The sequence below is a fragment of the Choloepus didactylus genome, chromosome 4, assembly GCF_015220235.1.
Source record: "Choloepus didactylus isolate mChoDid1 chromosome 4, mChoDid1.pri, whole genome shotgun sequence".
Lineage (NCBI taxonomy): Eukaryota > Metazoa > Chordata > Mammalia > Pilosa > Megalonychidae > Choloepus > Choloepus didactylus.
In genome coordinates, this window is record NC_051310.1 from 154,559,802 (window position 1) to 154,577,072 (window position 17,271).

Here is a 17,271-nt window from a genome sequence, read left to right on the forward strand (position 1 = left end):
GGAGTTGTGGAAGACAGGAAGGCACCTTCCACACATAACACAGTATGATCATAGCCCCAGGGGAGCCCTTCCCACCCCTAAGCCAAGCCCCAAGCAGCCCCGCCAAAGCTCAGCTCCCTCCCCCTTCCCACTCTAGACACACACTAACAACTACTGAAGTTAGTGCAACCAAATGGCCTCAGGCCCCTTCCCATAGCCCCAGCTCCAATCTTCCTCCATACACATTCATTGCCCACCACTTCCCATTCCAACTTTCTTGCTGCACACTGGATATCCCTATCACATCCTGTGGGCCACTAACCAACCAGCAAGCCTCCCCCTGATACACATTCATTATTCAGGCCCATACCCTTCAGAGATCTAAAGGGTTAATGAGAAACCAAATCAGCTTTGGTGAATGGAGCTCCAGCCCCAAGTCCCTTCTCCTTGCAAGGAGATAAGTAGGAAAAGTCCAATGGAGGCATCCAGACAATTACAGCAACCTCTTATCCCTCATCTAAGGACATCTAGAACAGAGAGAAGGGATACATGCCCTCTCTACCTTACACCAAAATGGAGGATAGGGGAGGATAATAGAGGAGCCTGGATCCCTAAGAGATATTAGGGCATCTTTCCCAGGCTGAGGGGAATCACAGATTAGAGGTCAAGGTTAGGGTAGCAAAGATCAAGGACGTTCCCCTGCATAGTCTGCCCATCTTCCCTTGATCACTCTCGCCCAATGCCCTGATGCACCTCCCAGGTTAGTGCTGGGGGAGGTGAGGGCTGGGTCCTACAACAGGGCAGCAAGAGGTCATTCAACAGGAGACCTCCATGGTGTGCCCAGGGGGCCCTGAAGGGAGAGTCCCAGACTCGCTGCTCTGGGACAGGGTGCGAGCACGGGAGCGGTTGCCGTCAATGGATGCTGCACTGGTCAGAGAAGCTGTGCGAGACCGGGACAGGCGAGTCATGCAAGAAGAGGCCACTGTGAAGACAGGAGGGGAACCAGGCAGTCAGAGAGGAGAAGGGGAAGGGAGGCTGGCCACTCAGTGGGGTGCTTGGGTGGAGACTGGAGTTGTAACTGGGACACGAGTGTTGATGAGCTTGGTTTGGCAGATGGTAGTGAGTCCAGGAATTAACTTGAAATGGTTCTACCCCTGCAGAGCCCATCCCTCCTCTCCAGCGGTATCTTGTCCTCACGATAGCCTCAGACCCCCATACTCACTGTAGCCCATGCCTTGCAGGAAGTACTTGAAGGCCTCCGTCAGCTTGCCTGGCTGTGGAAGTTTGACAAGGAGAGGGAGGGAGAAAGGTGAGGTAAAAGGTGAGCTGAAGCCCAAGGCTGTGGCACATGTGGGGAGGGGTTGTGTGTGACAAAGGGCAGAGTTCCATTTCACTAATATCCCATCCAACCTCCCCTTCCCATGGAGGGCAGGGTGCTCACCTGAGTCAGCTGTGGCTGACCTCCAGAGTCAGCCATCTGTACAGAAATAGTGACAAACATATAAAGAAAATGAGCTATGCAGAAGAGTAGGAAAGGGTCTCTCTTCCCCACCTTCCTCACTCCAGCCCCTTGGGATTTTTTTCTTTTTCCTTCGTTCATCCCACTTGCTCCCATGCAGGACCTCAGAGGCCTAGAAGCTGAATCTAGAGAAGGTATAAGGCTGGGGCCAGGGGACCAGGAGTCAGACTGGGCATGGACTAGGATTACTGACCTTGAGGAAAGAGGTCTGGGTGGGGTCCAGTTTTGAGTTACATTCCACCTAGAGTAAGTAGGAGGCTGAATGAATGAGGTCATGCTCCCTGTGGCTCCACCACTCCAAGGGAGCCAGGGACGGAGACCCCAGTCCCTTTTCTATCAGCCCCCTACCCATTTCTTCCATACCAGAAATCAAACTCTTAATTCCACAAAGTTGCTCTCCCTGTTCCAAATAGAACTTGGCAAGATACCCCTCTGACAACCACTCTAGGACTTCAACCCTCCCTTGCCCACCCCAAAATTCCCTACTGACCACAGCATCTTCATGGGGTGCTTGGTCTCCTACCACCAGCATCACAGGACACCTAAGGCAGAGGGTCAGGGAGGAAGCAATGAAGCCCTGGCACTCCCTCACCTGCCTCTTCCCAAAGACCAGCTGGAAAAATGTCTGGCTCCAGAAAGAAAACAGACTGCTGAATCCTGTTCACCTAAGGATTTAAAGTGGGGGAGAACTAGAGGGAGATGATTTGCTAAATACGGTAGGGTAGAAGGTGACAAGGAAATTCCCTGGCAAAAGACTCTCCTTCTAAGGGGTATACACTCCTAGGGAACAGCTGAAGAAGGGCAAAGCCTTATCTCTTAAAATCTTACTTGAGGGTGGTATCACCTCCGCGCTCAAGGTTCAGGTCTCGGCGGCTAGAAAGGGGTTAAAAGAGGATGAGGAATTTTAGGTAGGCAATGCTATCCATTCAGACATAAGCTATCTCCCCCATGAGACGCTCTTCTTCACAAAAATGGTGGTCAAATATTGGTGATTAAATGTGGGAACCAAAGGGGAAGGCAGCAGGCAGGCCCCATACACAACTTCTGTAGTCATTAGTCACTGGTGCTCCAGATGCCTGGTCAGAAGGCAGCAAAGGAAAAGGAAAAGCACAAAGACAGGAGATCATCTCACTTCTGGGAATCCAAAAAGCCAAGGGAGATAAACATGAGAAAGCTCCTCATAACTCCTCCCACTGGGTCTGTCCTTAGTTGCCTCAGTTGCACACTGAATCTTGGCCTCCTTACACACTTCGTACTTCTCAGACTTCACTCTACTTCTCTGCCTCCCCATGACCCCCACTTATTGCTTCTACATTTCTCTCACATGCCCACTCACTTGTTGTAGCTGTTCCAATACAGTTCAATGTTCTCCAAGTTGGGTGCATGTGTAATGGTATTTCTATACTTTTGTACCAACTCAGAATTTCTAGACAGCTCTTCCTGAAGGAGAGAGAAGGGAGGGAAATTAGGGTTGGGAAAAGAAGTCAGCAGTTACTGGATAAGAGTGGGCAAACCTCCTTCCTTCTCAGATCCTGTCCCAGGTGGGGCAGTCATACCAAGCATTCAAGCCCTTCCTGATACCCTCTACTCCCTCCAGCTTCCACAACGACCTACCTGGCTAAAAAGATGTCCAAGAATCATCTCCGGAATGGAAGAGGTGAGGCTAGTTAGCTATGAGGAAAGGGCAGGTGAGACATTGCTCAGAGAAGGGACCCAGGCAAAGCCACAAGCCCCATCTTGTTGGATCCAATGACACAGCATCATTTTCTTGCCCCATCACCCCCTCCTCGTCCTCCTTGAGGTTCAGAAGCCATTCAGTTATGCTAGCACAGCCCAGCAGACCCTTACAAAGGGAACTCCCACACTACACCTCAAACCTCAGGCCCCTCCAAACCTTATGGGCTGCCCAATCCATCCAACCCTTGGCGTTGGGATCAATGTTGATGAGAACCAGGCCCTCTACTGTGTCTGGGTGGGTAAGCTGAGGACAGCAGAAGGAAGGGAAATCAGAGACAGGGCATGGCCTTATTCCCTTCTTCATTGAGATCCACCCACTCTTCTTCATTGGCTCCCCTAGGACCTGCCTCCCCTCCCTCACAAATATTTCCCCTCCCCACTAGTAAACAATACTCTCTGAATTGGTCCACCAGGGGCCCTGAACCCTCCTTTCCCGCTTTTGGGATTTTTCATCTCTTACAGAATATCGTGACAAGATGTAGGCTCCAGCTCCAACACCAACTCCAATTATGGTGGAGAAACTGTGAGAGGGAAATATATGTCTAATAGGCCCTGGTATCCAGGACCTGCCAAAGCACAGTCCCTCCAAATTCCTCACCCTCCTTCCCAAGGCTGTGGTGCAATCCTCACCCTCCTTCCCAAGGCTGTGGTGCAAAGGATAGAAAGTGGCCTTTCTTTGGGGAATGCTGAAAAAGGAAGGTGTCAAGGAGCTAAAGATTGGCACTAGTAGAGAGTGTAGATCCCTAAAGCCTATCCCCAGCTCCCTCTTTGAGAGCTAGTATCTTGAAAAGAAACACCCATCTGCTCTAGCCAACCAACCACACTGTTTTGCTATATAGCTCGGTCCATTCTTAATTTTCAGAAGCTAGTTCAACTTGTTTTGTTTTAGTTCCTGGTTCTTCCATTGAAATGGGAAGAAGGGACACTTAGGGAAGATATGAAAAAAGACAGCTTTAGTGAACAACAAGGAGAATAGGAGAAACTGAGGCAAAGAAGTGAACCAGCGCTGCCTGGGCCATGGTGCCTAAGAAACGCCAAGCAAGAACAGAGCCCAGGAGTCATCAGTATCTCACTTTGCAGACCATGGAAGCCACGTCTGGCTTTCTCTTCCTCCTCCCACTCTCTCACACACACATAGTGCTCCCAGTTCCCCAGGTGTGCGCATGGAAGGGAAGGGTGGGGAGTGGGCAGAGAGGGATGGAAGAGACAGGTCTATCTGGTTCTGTGGGAATTATGTCACCCCCTCCTTTTCCTCTTTAGCTTCCTGATCTGAGAAGCCCCTCCTCAGCCTAAAACAGCACCAAGCAAAGACCCTTCCTTTTCCCTTCCTTCACCCATTAGGGCTACTCTGCTGACTCTAGCTAAGTTTCCAAACCCACCCCTTCCTCTCAACAACCAAGGTGGGAGCATGGAGGAGGAAGGACACATTTTGGCCAGAGACCAAAACCAGCCCAGGAACTATGGTAAACAAAGAAGTCCTAAGGACCTCCTTGTGTTGGAAAGGGAGCTCTGGTTTGGAGGAGTCCCCAGGCCTCTTACTTTAAGTACTGCAGGATGCAGGGGATCATGTCTGCAAGCTGGTCCAGAGACGGGTACTGATACCTGGGGAAGAGGGGAATGTTAAGGAAGATAACAACCTGCCCCCACCCCCCCACCTGACCCCATTGCCCCCCCCCACCTCAAGATGCCCTACTCATCCTCTCCCCAAATCACCCTGCCCTTCCTTTCCTCCTCTTCTGGTCCCACATTTGCCCTGTACCTAACAGTCTGGTGAAGGGTAAGGACTTAATTCTTACCCCAAAGGGAACACAGAAGCCCCTTCTTCCATTCCAGGGGCATCCACATGAACCCGCATGAAGTTCTGAATGATTTCCTGCATATCCCCAAATTGAAACAGCGGCTGGAAGCAAGTCTTATCTAGAGAGAACCCACATAACCCCCGTAGTGGAATCAGAGAGGGGAAAGTGTCTCCCAAATCAGAACCCACACTCTTTCTTTCATGCCACAATCAGACTAGGAGAGAGCTTCTCCTCGATGTGTCCCATGGCTCCCTTCCTGCCCACACTGACCCCTCACCCTCACCTTTTCCCCTTCCCCCCAGCCTCATCCCAGAAAATAGTGGGAATGAAGTTCCTTACAGTTGAGTCCCACATCATGGTAGGTGAGTATCACTGGGCGTTTGGGTTTGGGGGTGCCATAGACAGTAAAACTGACAGAGCCATAAGGTGTCTCCACAGAGTGAGTCTGCAGGAAAACAGGTCACCATCAGGTAGGAGTTAGGTTAAGAGGAAAAAAGGTAGAAGAAAGGGCTACACAAGAGTCAGAGTCAGGGTGGGGGCGAAGAGAGGAGAAGGGAATAGGGAATGAAAAAGAGGGTCACCAAGAATTTAATTTCTGAAAAGATGACAATGGAAGATGAGTTTGAAGGCGAAAAAGAATAATGAAGGATTGAAGAGCTTCAAGGAACTATGAGATAGGAAGAGAAAGGAATGGGAAGGGAAAAGAAGGAAAGGGAAAGGACTGAAATAGAAGGAAAGGGAGCAAAGAGAAGAGAAAGAGCCTGGTAGGGGCTCTCTCTCTCTCTCTCTCTCTCTCTCGCTCTCTCTCTCTCTCTCTCTCTCCCTCTGGTGGGGGGAGAGGAGAGCCCCTCCTCCCACCCTGGGAGTGCCCCAAGCTGTTACCTGTCCCTGGTCCAAGAGGATTCGGGCAGCTAACTCAGCCTCCTGGAGAGAGACATATACAGACAGAAACACACAACCACACAGAGTCACAGATGGACAGACAGACACAGATAAAGAGGTAGGTAAAGAGAGACCAACAGAGACCAAAGACAGAAAGAGATTGACAAAAAGAGACATGGAGAGGATGAAGGTTAGCGTAATGACAGGACAAGGGCCTGGATCCCAATTGTGGTATAAGGGGAGAGAGACATTGGAAGAGGTGGAGAAAGTAGGGGTGTGGGTTAGAAGGAGGTCAATGGATTTGGGAAGGCAGGAGGTGAGGGGAATGGTTGGAGGTACGGAATTTGGGCATAGGGAGTCAGACGGTCTCTAATAACCTTGACTGCCTCAGGTGTCTGTCCTGGCAACAGCGGCTTCTCCTCTGTGATATGCACCTCCTGCAGCTCCGCCATGGTGGCCTGGAAGGGTGAGAAAACAAGGAGACTGAGGGACTTTGCCTCCAGACCCCTACATCTTCCAGAATACCTGGCTTCCTCTCTTAGCACAGGACAGTGCAGGGTGCAGAGGGACCCAGGAGTTGAAGGCACACACACACAGCTCTTCCTGCCCCCAGTTCCATTTGCAGGCCATATGGGAGGAGGAGTCATGGAAGAGAAATCAAGCCATCAATTAGCCATCAGTTCTCTCTAGACTGGCCATCCCCACTGCCACCTCCTCAACAGCCACACCCCTGGAGTTCCCCTCCCCCACCATGGAAGAAATACCATGAGTGAGGCAGCAATGCAGCTCAGGTTTCGTAGGCTATATTTAGGGGCCACCCCACACTCCCAATTAGTTAGGAAGGGGGTGAAAGTTGTGGTTCAGGGACTGGGTACCCCAAGGATACCAAGAGACAGGGTAGTGCGAGTTCACAATTGACTGTGACTTTCAACTAAAGCTCCAAGGTCAACAGCTCAAAGGGAAAGGGGTTAACATGTTAAAGAGTAACATGACAAAGGGGGAAGGGGAAAACAAAAGTGCAAGAGGGACATCTCTGTCCAACCATCCCAATGTCCCTTCTTCCAAGACTTTCCCTCTGGACTGTGAATAAATGAGCATACATTCAACGTTAGGAGGGTGGGTGAGGAGCAGTGTAACTGTGCCATCATACACGGAAAGGGGCCAGCAGTTTGGGGGGGATGGGGTCACTTACTGGGTTCCTATTGGCTAGATGCAGATGGGGAAGGGTCAGGGTTCTTGCTCCTCCCAGCTCCGGGGTCTGAGAAAACACAGCCATAAGGTGAATGACATGGGAAACAGACCAGGGCCTTTTAGGGACAGAGAGCCACAGCCCAGACCCAGACTCCCCGGGTCACTAAACCTCCCGGGTCACTAACCCTCCTCAATCTCTACCCCGGAGTCCAGAGAACACATCCTCTCCAGCCTTCAACTAAAATCAATACAGGCTGGAGGGGCCTGCGGCGCAACATGCAGAGCAGGTATCACTGCAGGCAGTGGGGAGGAGAGAAGGAAGTGCTGATGTGGAGGAAAGAGCGTGGCCTGTGTCAGAACCTCTGGATTCTAGTCCCGGCTCTGCTGCTACCAGTGTGACCTTGCCCCAGTAAGTCACTACCCATGGCCTCAATTTCCTATCTACTAACTAGAATGGGGAACTAGGGTATCCCCAAGATTTCTTGACAGCTCTCCAGTGTGATGAGACTTGCAGCGCGTGACTGTTTCCCTCCACTGTTTAAAAACAAACAAAAAGCCTCGTGCCTTCGCTTCTTTCCTCCACCCAGGTCTTGTTAGGTCCCGCGAGTGGAGAAAGGGGCGGGGGGTGCTTGTCCCACAGTCTCCTTCCAGGCTCCCACCGACGGCCCACAGTGGTCGAGCGCCAGGCGGCAAGGGATGGGTAGGGCCGATGGGAGTGGCCCGGCCCCTATGAGTCTGGACACGCGGCCAGTCCGCGTGGGGACAGAGTCTCGAGTGCGGCCAGCGCCGAGCGCCCTGGACCCTGGATACAACCTCTCGCACGCCCCTAACACGTTCGGCCGCTCACAGAGCCCCCGCCTTTGTGCGCAGCAGCCGAGCGCCCCCTCCTTGCGGGCCCCTTTCCCTGAACCTTCAGCTCCCGGGGATTGGGACCGAACCGCCCCGCGTGGCTGCGGGCGCCATCTAGGCCCCGCGGCCCCTCGCCTGCCCCTCCCCCTACCTGCTGCTGCCGCGGCCGCTTCCACCTTCACTTGCCTTTGACTCTGCGGCCCGCCCCGGCTCAGGCTCCCCACGGACCCGCCCCCGGCCCGCCCTAGCCCTCCCACGGGCCGACAGCTCCCGGCAGATCCGCCCCAGACCCCCAGTAAACACGCCCCCCCGCCTTTGTACCCCTTCCCAAGCAGTCTGCCGCTCAGGGAGGGGCTGGCAGGGGGTGGGGAGGGGGGACTCGAGGGAAAACAAAGTGCTGGGTGCCTTAAGGCTCTGCTAGTGCTCTCCACAACATCCCCTCCAACGGGGCAGTATGGGCTGTGCGGGGATCCCTCAGCCCTGCGAGGGATCCTCACTCCCGTTCCTCATCACCGCCCCCACTGGTGACCCGAATCCGCCTGTTGCCCTCTAGCCCCTTCCCTTGCCCCCAAACTCAGTGGTGGGAGCAGATGGGGCAGACAAACCCAGGGTGCTGACACCCTAAGACTTCTGCTCAGCCCGCCTGCAAACAGTGAGCTAGGATAAGGAAGGAGGAGGTGGGCGGGGATCGCGGCTGACGAAGTTGGGGTCTCGAGGCTAGGAGGGGCTAAGTCTGCCAGCACAGGGTGGGGTGGGGGCGTCGAGGGCGCGGGAGGTCCGAATCCTGCGCGACCAGGGCCCTGGTACCTCCTCTGTCTGCTGCGTTCCGACGCCTGCTCCCGGCTGCTCTATGAGAAGTTGGAAAACAAGGAGGGGGGCGGGGAATGCGGGGGGCCGCTATAAATAGAGGGAGATCGCGGGGGTGGGGGGGGACGGCCTAAGGGGACTCCCCGGGTCAAGGCCCCGAGGGGGTGCCGGGGAGGGGCGGGGGACCCCCAGGGGCTCTGACTCTTGGGCAAACAGGCACAGGGGCGGAGTTAACTCTGTGCGGGTAGAATCGGGGCTTGGGGAGGACGCCGTGTCCCGGGCTGAGACCCAAGAGACCCTGTGGCTTCCGTACTAACCCCTCCCAGTCCGGCTCAGAGAAGGAGGGCAAGACTCGCAATGCTGAGGGGCCAATCTCCTTGCCCGCCCAGGCCCCCCAGCTTACCCTCTCTTGCCCCTCAGAGGAATGGTATGTGGCTAAGGGGATTCGAAGTTGTCTTAGGCAAAAGAAAATTGAATCTTTCCCACCTGCCCCTCTAACATCCCCCACCCCCACCTTCGGGGTCCCCACCTCTTTGGCCTGGTTCCTTAGCTGCCATTTCGGGGACTGGGCACCAGGCCAGGTGGAAACAATGGCCAATGGAACTCAAGCTGCCAACTTCAACGCCTGCACAAACTGCCTCCCCAGGACCCCCGAATTGCCCTCCTCCATCCTGCCTGGGAACCACCCCCCTCACCTACCGCAACCCCCTCCCCCCATCCAAGGAACATCAATGCCCCTTTCATCCCCACTTGGCAGGATCGATTGGAAAAAAGGAGGGGCCAAGAGGAAGGAGGAGACCTAGAATAGGAGAACTGGTCAGGATCAAACCCAGCCTTCAACTCCTCCCAAACTAAACGGCCCCTCTACATCCACCAATATGGAGCACCCAAGTTTTCCTCTGGAACATTCCCCCAACTCCCTCCATAATTATTTCCCTAGAAACAGGCACAGAAGCTGGGCATCCTGGCTCCTTGCCTAGTCCCTCTCCCCTTTGAATCCCAGTTTAACACTCCTGCACAGGGAAAAACTAGCTGGAATTAAGATCATAGCTAATGATACATAGGACAGAAAAGAAAGATTTCACCAACCCTAGTAGACCTGGGGGAGAAAGAGAGGCTGGAGTGAGACATTTTGTCTTCAGCTTTCCTTGATGTGTCTAAAGTAGTCTTACTTGGAATAGGGGAGGGAGGAGGACCTGGAGGCTCCAGCATCTAAATTCGTCTCTGGGTCAGGATGACTCAGGGGGAACCTGATAAGGGGCCCACGGGCGGGCAGGGAGGAGGTGGGAAATTTCCACTGGGATCTGTTTGCTTCCTAGGCAAAAGGGTCCCAGCCTACAGCAGGCAGAAGTGAAGCTGACTTCACAGTCAGATAGGGTCTTAGGTGTCAGGATACCTCTGGGCCTGACCTGAGAGTAAGTGGCTCAACAGGGACAATCTCTCTCTGACTTCCTTCCTTAGGACCAGAAGCAAATTCAAATTATACTGTCAACTAAGCAACAGTTTTAAGTACCTGCTGTGTGCATGCCATTTTGTAGAAACTGCAAAGAATTCTGAGAAGTCTAGTCACACTCTCCCTAGAAGGTTATGATTGAGTTGTCAAAAGGGATAAGCCCAGAAAAAGTTAAGGAAAATGATGTATAATTAAGATCAATTGTTTAGACAGTAGGTCCTATGGCAATAGTTTCCCATCCTTCTCAAGTGAGAGATCAGAGATTTCCATGCTGGTTTTAGTACACCTAAAGACAAGCCATGAATGCAGCAATAATTTCAAATAAGTTTGTACGGTATTCTGATAATTACAACGTTTGCATTTATTATAGTAACATCTACATGTTCATGACATTATTCGCCCAGTTGACAATCAGCCTTCTTTTCACATATGGCCTTCAGGGCCCCTTGAGGTTTCAGACCACAAGTTGGGAACCATTATCTTACTATAATTCAGAGAAGGTGAACCACCTACGAGGAGTGCAGTGGTGGAGTATTTGAGTGGGAGAGAGCAGGAGGGAAAGTTTGGAGACAGAAATGCACAAGTTACTTTGAAGAATTGAATAGTAGCTACTAGGTACAAGGCAGTTCCCATATATTATTCCCCAATACTATAAGTATTATTGTCCCCACCTTATGGATGAGGAGACTGAAGCTTAGAAATATTTAGTGATTTACCCAAGGCCACTCAGCAAGTAGATGACATACTGGGATTCAACCCCCTACCCAGATCCATTCCTTTCCAAGGACTATGCTCTTTCCACTACCAGGTACCCTTGGAAGGACATTTTCATTAGGCCACTATGGCCTGAGCTGAAGAATAATGCTAGTGAGAGTGTTATTCCACTAGAATAATGCTAGTGAGGGTGATAATTGATAAGGTAGATTGGGGCCAAGTTGTAAAAGTCCTTGAATGCCAGGCCAAAAAAAATGGGAAATGAAGAGCCACAGAATATTCTTGATCAGGAGTAAGGGTAGAAAATATTGTTTTGTGAAAATTAATCCAATGGGAGGACTAGAGATGGATTATGGGGTGGTGAGGGTGAACCATTATACTTGGGGAAGAAGTTCACTAAAAGCCAGGGTAGTCATCCAAATGTGAAACAAGGACTGAATAAGGGTGGAAGCAATAGGAATGGAAATGAATGGATTTGGAAGACAAGGAAAAAAGCATTGATAGGAAATGGTGACTGATTAGATAAGAAGGAGAGAGAAGTCACCAAGCTATCTGGTCTATTTTGGGACCCCTCAAGTTCGTCCATCTATAAGGCTCCTTGCTGGAGAGATGGTCAAAAAGAAAAACCCCTGAGAATTGTCCTTCATCTGCAAAGAAACCTATGTGTTAGAATTTTCAGAGTCTGAGACTCACCCTCGCCCTGACCTATTTTATCCTGACCTGCCCAGATCTGTTACACCACAAGACCTGTTCTCTTTCCATGTTGGGCCCAACGTTGGAAGCCATTTAAAGTTCCTATTGCCCAAGTCAGTGGGATTCTCCATGTCAGTCACTAATCCTGGGCCTGGAGACTAGAAAGGAACACAACATTGGACTGATTCCAACCTGTTTCATTAACCCCTTCCCTGGGCTCTCTTCAGCTTTTGGCAGGGGGCAAAACAAAAGGCAATTTGAGCAGGGCACAGAGGACTGTTAAGCTGGGCTGCAGTGATGAGGGAATTTGGATCATCTGGAGAAGGCAGAAGGTTGACACTGGGCTAGATGCAGCATGCAATGTAAGGAGACCAAAAGCCTCCTCCCCCAAAACAGGGCCATGGCTGGGTCCAGATGTGATGTCACAAAACCCTGCTGAGGTCATAGGAGCTTCCTTCTCCCTGCCACACAGTCTCCTCAGCCAGCTGGCTCCTGCATACCTGCATACACTTATATTCAAAGGCTGGGAAGGGTCAGATATCATCCGGTCACTCTTAGGTGCACAAAAGTGGCAGAGAAGGGGTGGTGGTGATGATTATTCAGTTTGTAGAATCCATGCTATTATCCCTGCCTGGAAGGGGAAACTGATCATGTAGTGCGGTGGGTTGGGTGGGAAGCAAGGGGAGAGGGATGAGAGAGCAGCAGGGAGGGGGTGAGGGTTGTTCTCTTTGCTGATTCTGATTTTATCTTAAGCCCCTCCTCATTACTTCTCAGTCCTCCCTTCCCCTCCTCCCTCACCCCCGAGTCTGCCCCCCTGCCGCCCTCCTCCACCTCCTGTTGACCATGGCATCAGAAGCAAAGAAAACATTCCAGAGGTTTGCTGTCTTCGGAGAATCGTCAAGCAGTGGCACTGAAATTACCAACAAGAACTTCTCCAAGTTGTGCAAAGACTGTGGCATCATGGATGGCAAGATCGTCACCTCCACTGATGTGGACATCGTGTTCAGCAAAGTCAAGTAAAGGGACCAAAGAAACAGAGGCCCAGAGTGGGGAGGGAGGAGCAGAACCTTGCTGGTAGTGGGACCTGGAACTTCCACTCTGTTTGTAGGACAGCATTTGCAGTGGGCCTACTCAGCGCCTACTGGGTGCCTGGCACTGGGCTATTCCCTGCATCTCAAGATACTCAGTGATAAGGCAAAAGAGGCCAAATCTGAATAAGGGAAGGATTGGACCGTGGAAGGTGGAGGAGTTCATGTTCCAAAGTTTCTGGATTTCTGTCTGACTGCCCAGGGCCAAGAATGCTCGAACCATCACATTTCCACAGTTCCAGGAAGCAATGAAGGAGCTGGGCCAGAAGCGGTTCAAGAGCAAGGCCTCAGACGAAGCCTTGGAGAACATTTATAAACTCATGGAGGGCAAGGATCCAGCCACCACTGGTACTACTGTGAGTAACATTCTTCACCCCTAATCCTTGACCCTACTTCCCTAAATCTTGGCTGCTCCAGTCTCCCACCCTCCTTTGTCTCTAACCTCTGCGAGTGGTGTAAGTGTAGGAGTCATGGCAGAAAGCCTCCCATGCACTGTTGGTTTGGGGACAGGCTTTAGAGGTCATCTAGTCATTTCACAGGTGAGGAAACTGGCCCAGAGAGGGGATGTGGCTTGCCCATGGCCCATGGCTGTTTTAATAGTAAAATTTAGACTCATTCCCACATCTCTAGTATCTGAGTCCAGGCAGCTAAGGTTTGGTGGCTTTGTGGGGACACTGAGTGCAGAGGACTTGGTGCCTGATTCCTAACTACTCCTCCTGCTCTTATCAGATCTAATCTCTGACCTCCTGCTTCTCCTCCACCCTCTGTCCCCCAGTTGCTCCCTCTGTAGTAAAAGCTCTTTACAGTCTGAGTTTCAAGTAGGTCCTTCCCAGTAGGAGGGACCCTGCCTAGTGGGTCTGGGATTGAAATACTTTGGCAGCAGCTTGGTCAGAATAACTCCTCTAGAAACAGAAAAGTCCACCTGCCCTCCCTCCCCTCTTCCCACACATTCCTGTTACACCAGACTCCACCTTCCTCATGACTACTTGACTAGATTTGCCATAGTTCCTGCCCACAGCTGCAGCCGGGCGCTAAGAAAGCAGCTCCATGCCAGGAGCAGAGCAAGAGCTCCAAGCACCAGCAGTATCTAAGGCTGACTTAGAGAAGGGATGTGACAGTGGAGGGGAGGGAAGAGGGCTCCAACTCATCCTCTGACTTGCAGAAAGCAACAGCAGCAGGCGGAGTGGACCAGCTGACAGACACCAGCAAGTACACCGGCACCCACAAGGAACGCTTTGATGAGAGTGGCAAGGGCAAGGGGATTGCAGGACGGGAAGAGGTGACTGAAAACTCAGGCTACGTGAGTGGCTACAAGGATGCTGGCACCTATGATAAGAAGAGCAAATAGAAGGGAGCCCCATCTTAGCCTGCCAGCCCCTGACCCTACATCTTCAACACCAAGGAGCTTGAGAAACAATAAACATCTGTGTGTGCAGCAGCCAATGAGCCCTGTCTTCCACCAGGGTTAGGGACAGCTGGACCCCTTGATGTAGAGAGAGGGAGAAGAGAAGAAAGAGCTCAAGAAACCAGGGTTTCCAGCCACATACCCCTCACCCTGCCTAGCCTCATGCCTCCCAGCCATAAATTAGCATTCCCCTCCAACAGCTGCTTCTAAGGATGAGACTGGAGAATATATCTGGAGAAAAGAGATGAACCAGATGTGGAGACAAAAGTATTTACCACTTGTGTTTACATATTGCTAATCCTCTCCCTGTACCTTCCAAAAGGGAATAGCAATTCTTGCTTTGACATACTATGACTCCCAGGTACCACCTACTAGACACTTCCCAGTCCCTCCGCCTTCCTTATCTGTGGTGATCCAGGTTTTATTAGAGGACAAATAGAAGCCAACTAGGGTGGGGCAAGGATCTGCTCAGCCTGACTCTTATTATGAGTTTGCCTAAGAGCTGGGAGGAAGGGAGAATCCATTTTCAGCACCAGGCCCAGAACTAGGTTTCACCCCACCCCGTCACCATCATGGTATGCATGGAGCAGAAGGTCCTACTGCCTGCCAAGGGTGGCCCGGGAAGATAGCCAGAGGTGGGTGTCTCCAGGCCATCAAGAGGAGTCATTCTGGTGCACTGAGGAAAAAGTAAGTCAGGACTGAGTCAGATATCTGTTTTTTTAACTTTTTATTTTGAAACAATTATAGATTCACAGGAAGTTACAAAAATGGCACAGAGAAGTCCCACGTACCCTTCACCCAGTTTCCCCCAAAGGTTATATCTTATATAAAACTTTTATGTGACTGTGGCTAGGCCTACCTCATCCTGTGCCTTGTCAACTGGAGTTCAGGGGGGTGTTGTAAGGAGCTACTGTAAAGAAAAATGAACAGGAAACTTTGGGGAAATGGATCACAGAGAAGGTAACTTGAAATTCCAGTGAACCAGGTTGAGAAGGATGAGAGGGAAATAAGAGGTGGGAAAAAAGGAAGATAGGGTGACCAAAGAAGGTTGGAAGTGTCGGGGAGAGGCAGCGCTGAGCTCCGTGGTAGAAGGAGGGACGAAAGGGCAGGCTGCACAAGAGGAGAATCAATGATTTCATAGAGAGGAGTATATTGGGAACTGAGGGAGATTCTGGGGAGGCTAAAATGAGTCCAAGGGTCTCGAGGAGATTCCTATAGCTAGAGATAGACACTCCCTGTGTGGGTGACTGATGGTGGGCAGGTCTAAGGGAAGTGGGGAAGACTGAGGAGAGAAGGGTGGTGGGGATGCAGAGGTGAGATGTGGAAGCTGGGTGCCTGTTGTCATGGTGTGAGCTGAGGCTCTGGGCCTCCATCCAGGATTCAGGATCTGGCCCAGTGGATGGACAGTCATTGCCAACTGGCCAGAGTCAGCTTTTTGGGTGGGTAAAACTGTGCCTGGGAGAGGGAGGATGGTGATGGAGGTAGTAGGGAGGTAGAGGCAAATTGGAAAAGGCCTAGAAGACAGTATAACTTCACATGGTGGCCAAAGTTCTGGACATTTTTCTGACCTGCCTGGTCTCTTGGGAAGGGGCCCTTTCTGCCATAGAAATTAGGGAAGAAGCCTGTGCCAGGGCTCAGAATTTTGGGAATGGGGACAGGCTGGCCTATAGTGGCGGAGGTAGGGGGTGGTTTGGAATTAAAGCGCCCCTTCCCTAGGAGATGCCAATGATATCAATTGGTTCAGCATCATACTTGCCGGAGCAGAGCAGGTAGATCCTGTAGTTGCCCATGGTGCTATTGTAGTGGCAGCTGGTAGGCGGCTGTTTGGGGACCAGGGAACAGATTGTGATGGGGTAGGAGTCCTGGGTGATTGTGCAGTATTCATTGTAGTTCTCACAGAAGCTATCGCTGTACTTGCAGAATGTCTGGATGATTGTCCATGGGGCATGTATCACGTAATGGGTGCCTGGACAATACCAGCTTTTCATTTTGCCCCGTACGTAGCCCATCAGGCCATTACAGTATCCCTGGAAACCTTTTGGGTAGTTAACCTTGGGGTAGTCGGTGTATATGTTGCGGAATTTCTTGATGGCACTCAGCTTGTTAATATCCAGGACCAGAGCTGACTCTAGAACAAGCTGGAAGAAAAGGAGCCAGGCCATAGCTGGTGCCATTCCTCCTGCTGGCAGAGTTGAGATGGTTGGAGGTAAGAGTCTGCTTCTCTTCCCAGAAGCTCCAGCATCCCCAGCCTTCCCTATGTTCCTTCCCCTACATTCTTAAGAGTTGGAAGGTACCTCAAAGATCATCCAGCCCAGGTCCTCATGGCCCAGAGAGAGGAGATGCTTGCCCAAAGTCACCCAGCTGGTCGACCCCCTTCAGCCATTCCACCCTCGCCCCTGGTCCACCTGAGGATTTCAGCCTTACCTAGTCCGTGAGCAGCAACACTTAACAGAACAAGAGATCTTCCTTGTCCTTGAGAGACTCTTCCTGATTATCCCTGGCCCCCTGGTTACCCCTTCAGGCTGAGCTGATGATTCTCTGACTATTTCAGAGGAAAGGCAGGAGCTGGAAGAGCTGCTGCACAGGGCCAAGGATTCTTCTAAACTGAGGCCAAGAACAGCCCAGAGGTGAGAAGAGGTCAGAAAGATTTCTGGATAAAGACCAGTCTGGAAGGATGGAATGTCCTCTGAGTTTGAGCAGTCCCTGTGCCGAGGGGGTTGGACACGTAGGAGGAAAGAGACAGGCTATCTGGTCTCCTCCTTTTTAGTGTCATCAGAACACTTAGTGCCAATGTCTTTGCCAGAAGTTCTTAAGTTCTTGGGCTTTCTTTGATGTTTTCTCTGGCCTGTAGGCCCTGCTCCCCTGAAAGGTGAGAAGGAAAACACCATCATGTTTCTGAGAAAAGAAGTGCTTCTTATTCCTGATCCTTACAGAACAAAGGGTCTGCTACTCTCTTCCCACTCACAGAAGCCCAGGAGGCCATGTGCACAGGGGCCTCCCACAAGAGCACTGGCTGAGAATCGAAGCCCTCCTTATGGACTTCTCTCTTCATCACCCTCACTCCAAGCACACCAGCACCCCTCATCTGTAAGCTCAGGCGCTGTAGATGCACTCCTGGTCATGCACACATGCTGACCCTAAAGCCTTTCATACTT

The 17,271-nt window shown here is 51.6% G+C and overlaps 4 protein-coding genes across 11 annotated transcripts in view; 2 read left to right on the forward strand and 2 right to left on the reverse strand.

Annotated features, from left to right (window-relative positions):
- On the reverse strand, nt 1-8,846 carry NDRG2 (NDRG family member 2). Of its 4 annotated transcripts, none has more exons than XM_037834450.1 (17): nt 8,108-8,179; nt 7,109-7,174; nt 6,294-6,374; nt 5,917-5,958; nt 5,374-5,479; nt 5,032-5,152; nt 4,775-4,837; nt 3,696-3,756; nt 3,393-3,479; nt 3,113-3,169; nt 2,835-2,938; nt 2,327-2,371; nt 1,989-2,040; nt 1,692-1,739; nt 1,421-1,456; nt 1,202-1,253; nt 1-961 (listed from the first exon to the last, which is right to left on the reverse strand). In XM_037834450.1, exons 3-17 carry the CDS (start codon nt 6,366-6,368, stop codon nt 795-797), a joined length of 1,116 nt encoding a protein of 371 aa, XP_037690378.1. In that variant the 5' UTR covers nt 6,369-6,374; nt 7,109-7,174; nt 8,108-8,179; the 3' UTR covers nt 1-794. The 4 variants fall into 4 exon arrangements, with proteins under 4 accessions (XP_037690378.1, XP_037690380.1, XP_037690377.1 ...); XM_037834452.1 differs by lacking the exon at nt 8,108-8,179 and adding an exon at nt 7,672-7,836; XM_037834449.1 differs by lacking the exon at nt 8,108-8,179 and adding an exon at nt 8,764-8,846 and having other exon boundaries at nt 2-961.
- RNASE7 (ribonuclease A family member 7) overlaps nt 7,424-17,271 on the forward strand; it is a 21,096-nt gene continuing 11,248 nt past the window's right edge. For 2 of the 3 annotated variants that reach the window (XR_005216499.1, XR_005216498.1), the window contains exon 1: nt 15,838-16,322. The gene's annotated coding sequence lies outside the window, so the exon portion shown is untranslated. Of the gene's footprint in view, nt 7,517-15,837; nt 16,323-17,271 lie in introns of those variants that run through there. The other variant, XM_037834456.1, reaches the window with a different exon arrangement.
- On the forward strand, nt 7,468-14,813 carry TPPP2 (tubulin polymerization promoting protein family member 2). Of its 2 annotated transcripts, none has more exons than XM_037834454.1 (4): nt 7,468-7,516; nt 12,398-12,639; nt 12,914-13,067; nt 13,874-14,813. In XM_037834454.1, the coding sequence occupies exons 2-4, from the start codon at nt 12,467-12,469 to the stop codon at nt 14,057-14,059; spliced, it is 513 nt and encodes a 170-aa protein (XP_037690382.1). In that variant the 5' UTR covers nt 7,468-7,516; nt 12,398-12,466; the 3' UTR covers nt 14,060-14,813. The 2 variants fall into 2 exon arrangements, with proteins under 2 accessions (XP_037690382.1, XP_037690383.1); XM_037834455.1 differs by lacking the exon at nt 7,468-7,516 and adding an exon at nt 8,397-8,608.
- The window catches only part of RNASE13 (ribonuclease A family member 13 (inactive)), a 4,054-nt gene continuing 1,613 nt past the window's right edge, over nt 14,831-17,271 (reverse strand). The window contains exons 2-3 of one of the 2 annotated variants that reach the window (XM_037834459.1): nt 16,541-16,978; nt 14,831-16,298 (exon numbers count right to left, since the gene is read on the reverse strand). In XM_037834459.1, the coding sequence (XP_037690387.1) occupies nt 15,829-16,290 (462 nt within the window). In that variant the 5' untranslated portion in view covers nt 16,291-16,298; nt 16,541-16,978 and the 3' untranslated portion in view covers nt 14,831-15,828. Of the gene's footprint in view, nt 16,979-17,271 lie in introns of both variants that reach the window. The other variant, XM_037834458.1, reaches the window with a different exon arrangement.

Bases quoted from the DNA above. Each gene is read 5' to 3' on its own strand.
- NDRG2 (XM_037834450.1), bottom strand. From the start codon at position 6,368: ATGGCGGAGCTGCAGGAGGTGCATATCACAGAGGAGAAGCCGCTGTTG. The intron at 2,041-2,326 runs GTAAGATTTTAA...CCTCTGCCTTAG, and splicing joins GGAGGTGATACCACCCTCAA to GTGTCCTGTGATGCTGGTGG. The intron at 962-1,201 runs GTGAGTATGGGG...CTGTCTTCACAG, and splicing joins CCTGCAAGGCATGGGCTACA to TGGCCTCTTCTTGCATGACT.
- TPPP2 (XM_037834454.1), top strand. From the start codon at position 12,467: ATGGCATCAGAAGCAAAGAAAACATTCCAGAGGTTTGCTGTCTTCGGA. The intron at 12,640-12,913 runs GTAAAGGGACCA...CTGACTGCCCAG, and splicing joins ATCGTGTTCAGCAAAGTCAA to GGCCAAGAATGCTCGAACCA. The intron at 13,068-13,873 runs GTGAGTAACATT...TCTGACTTGCAG, and splicing joins CAGCCACCACTGGTACTACT to AAAGCAACAGCAGCAGGCGG.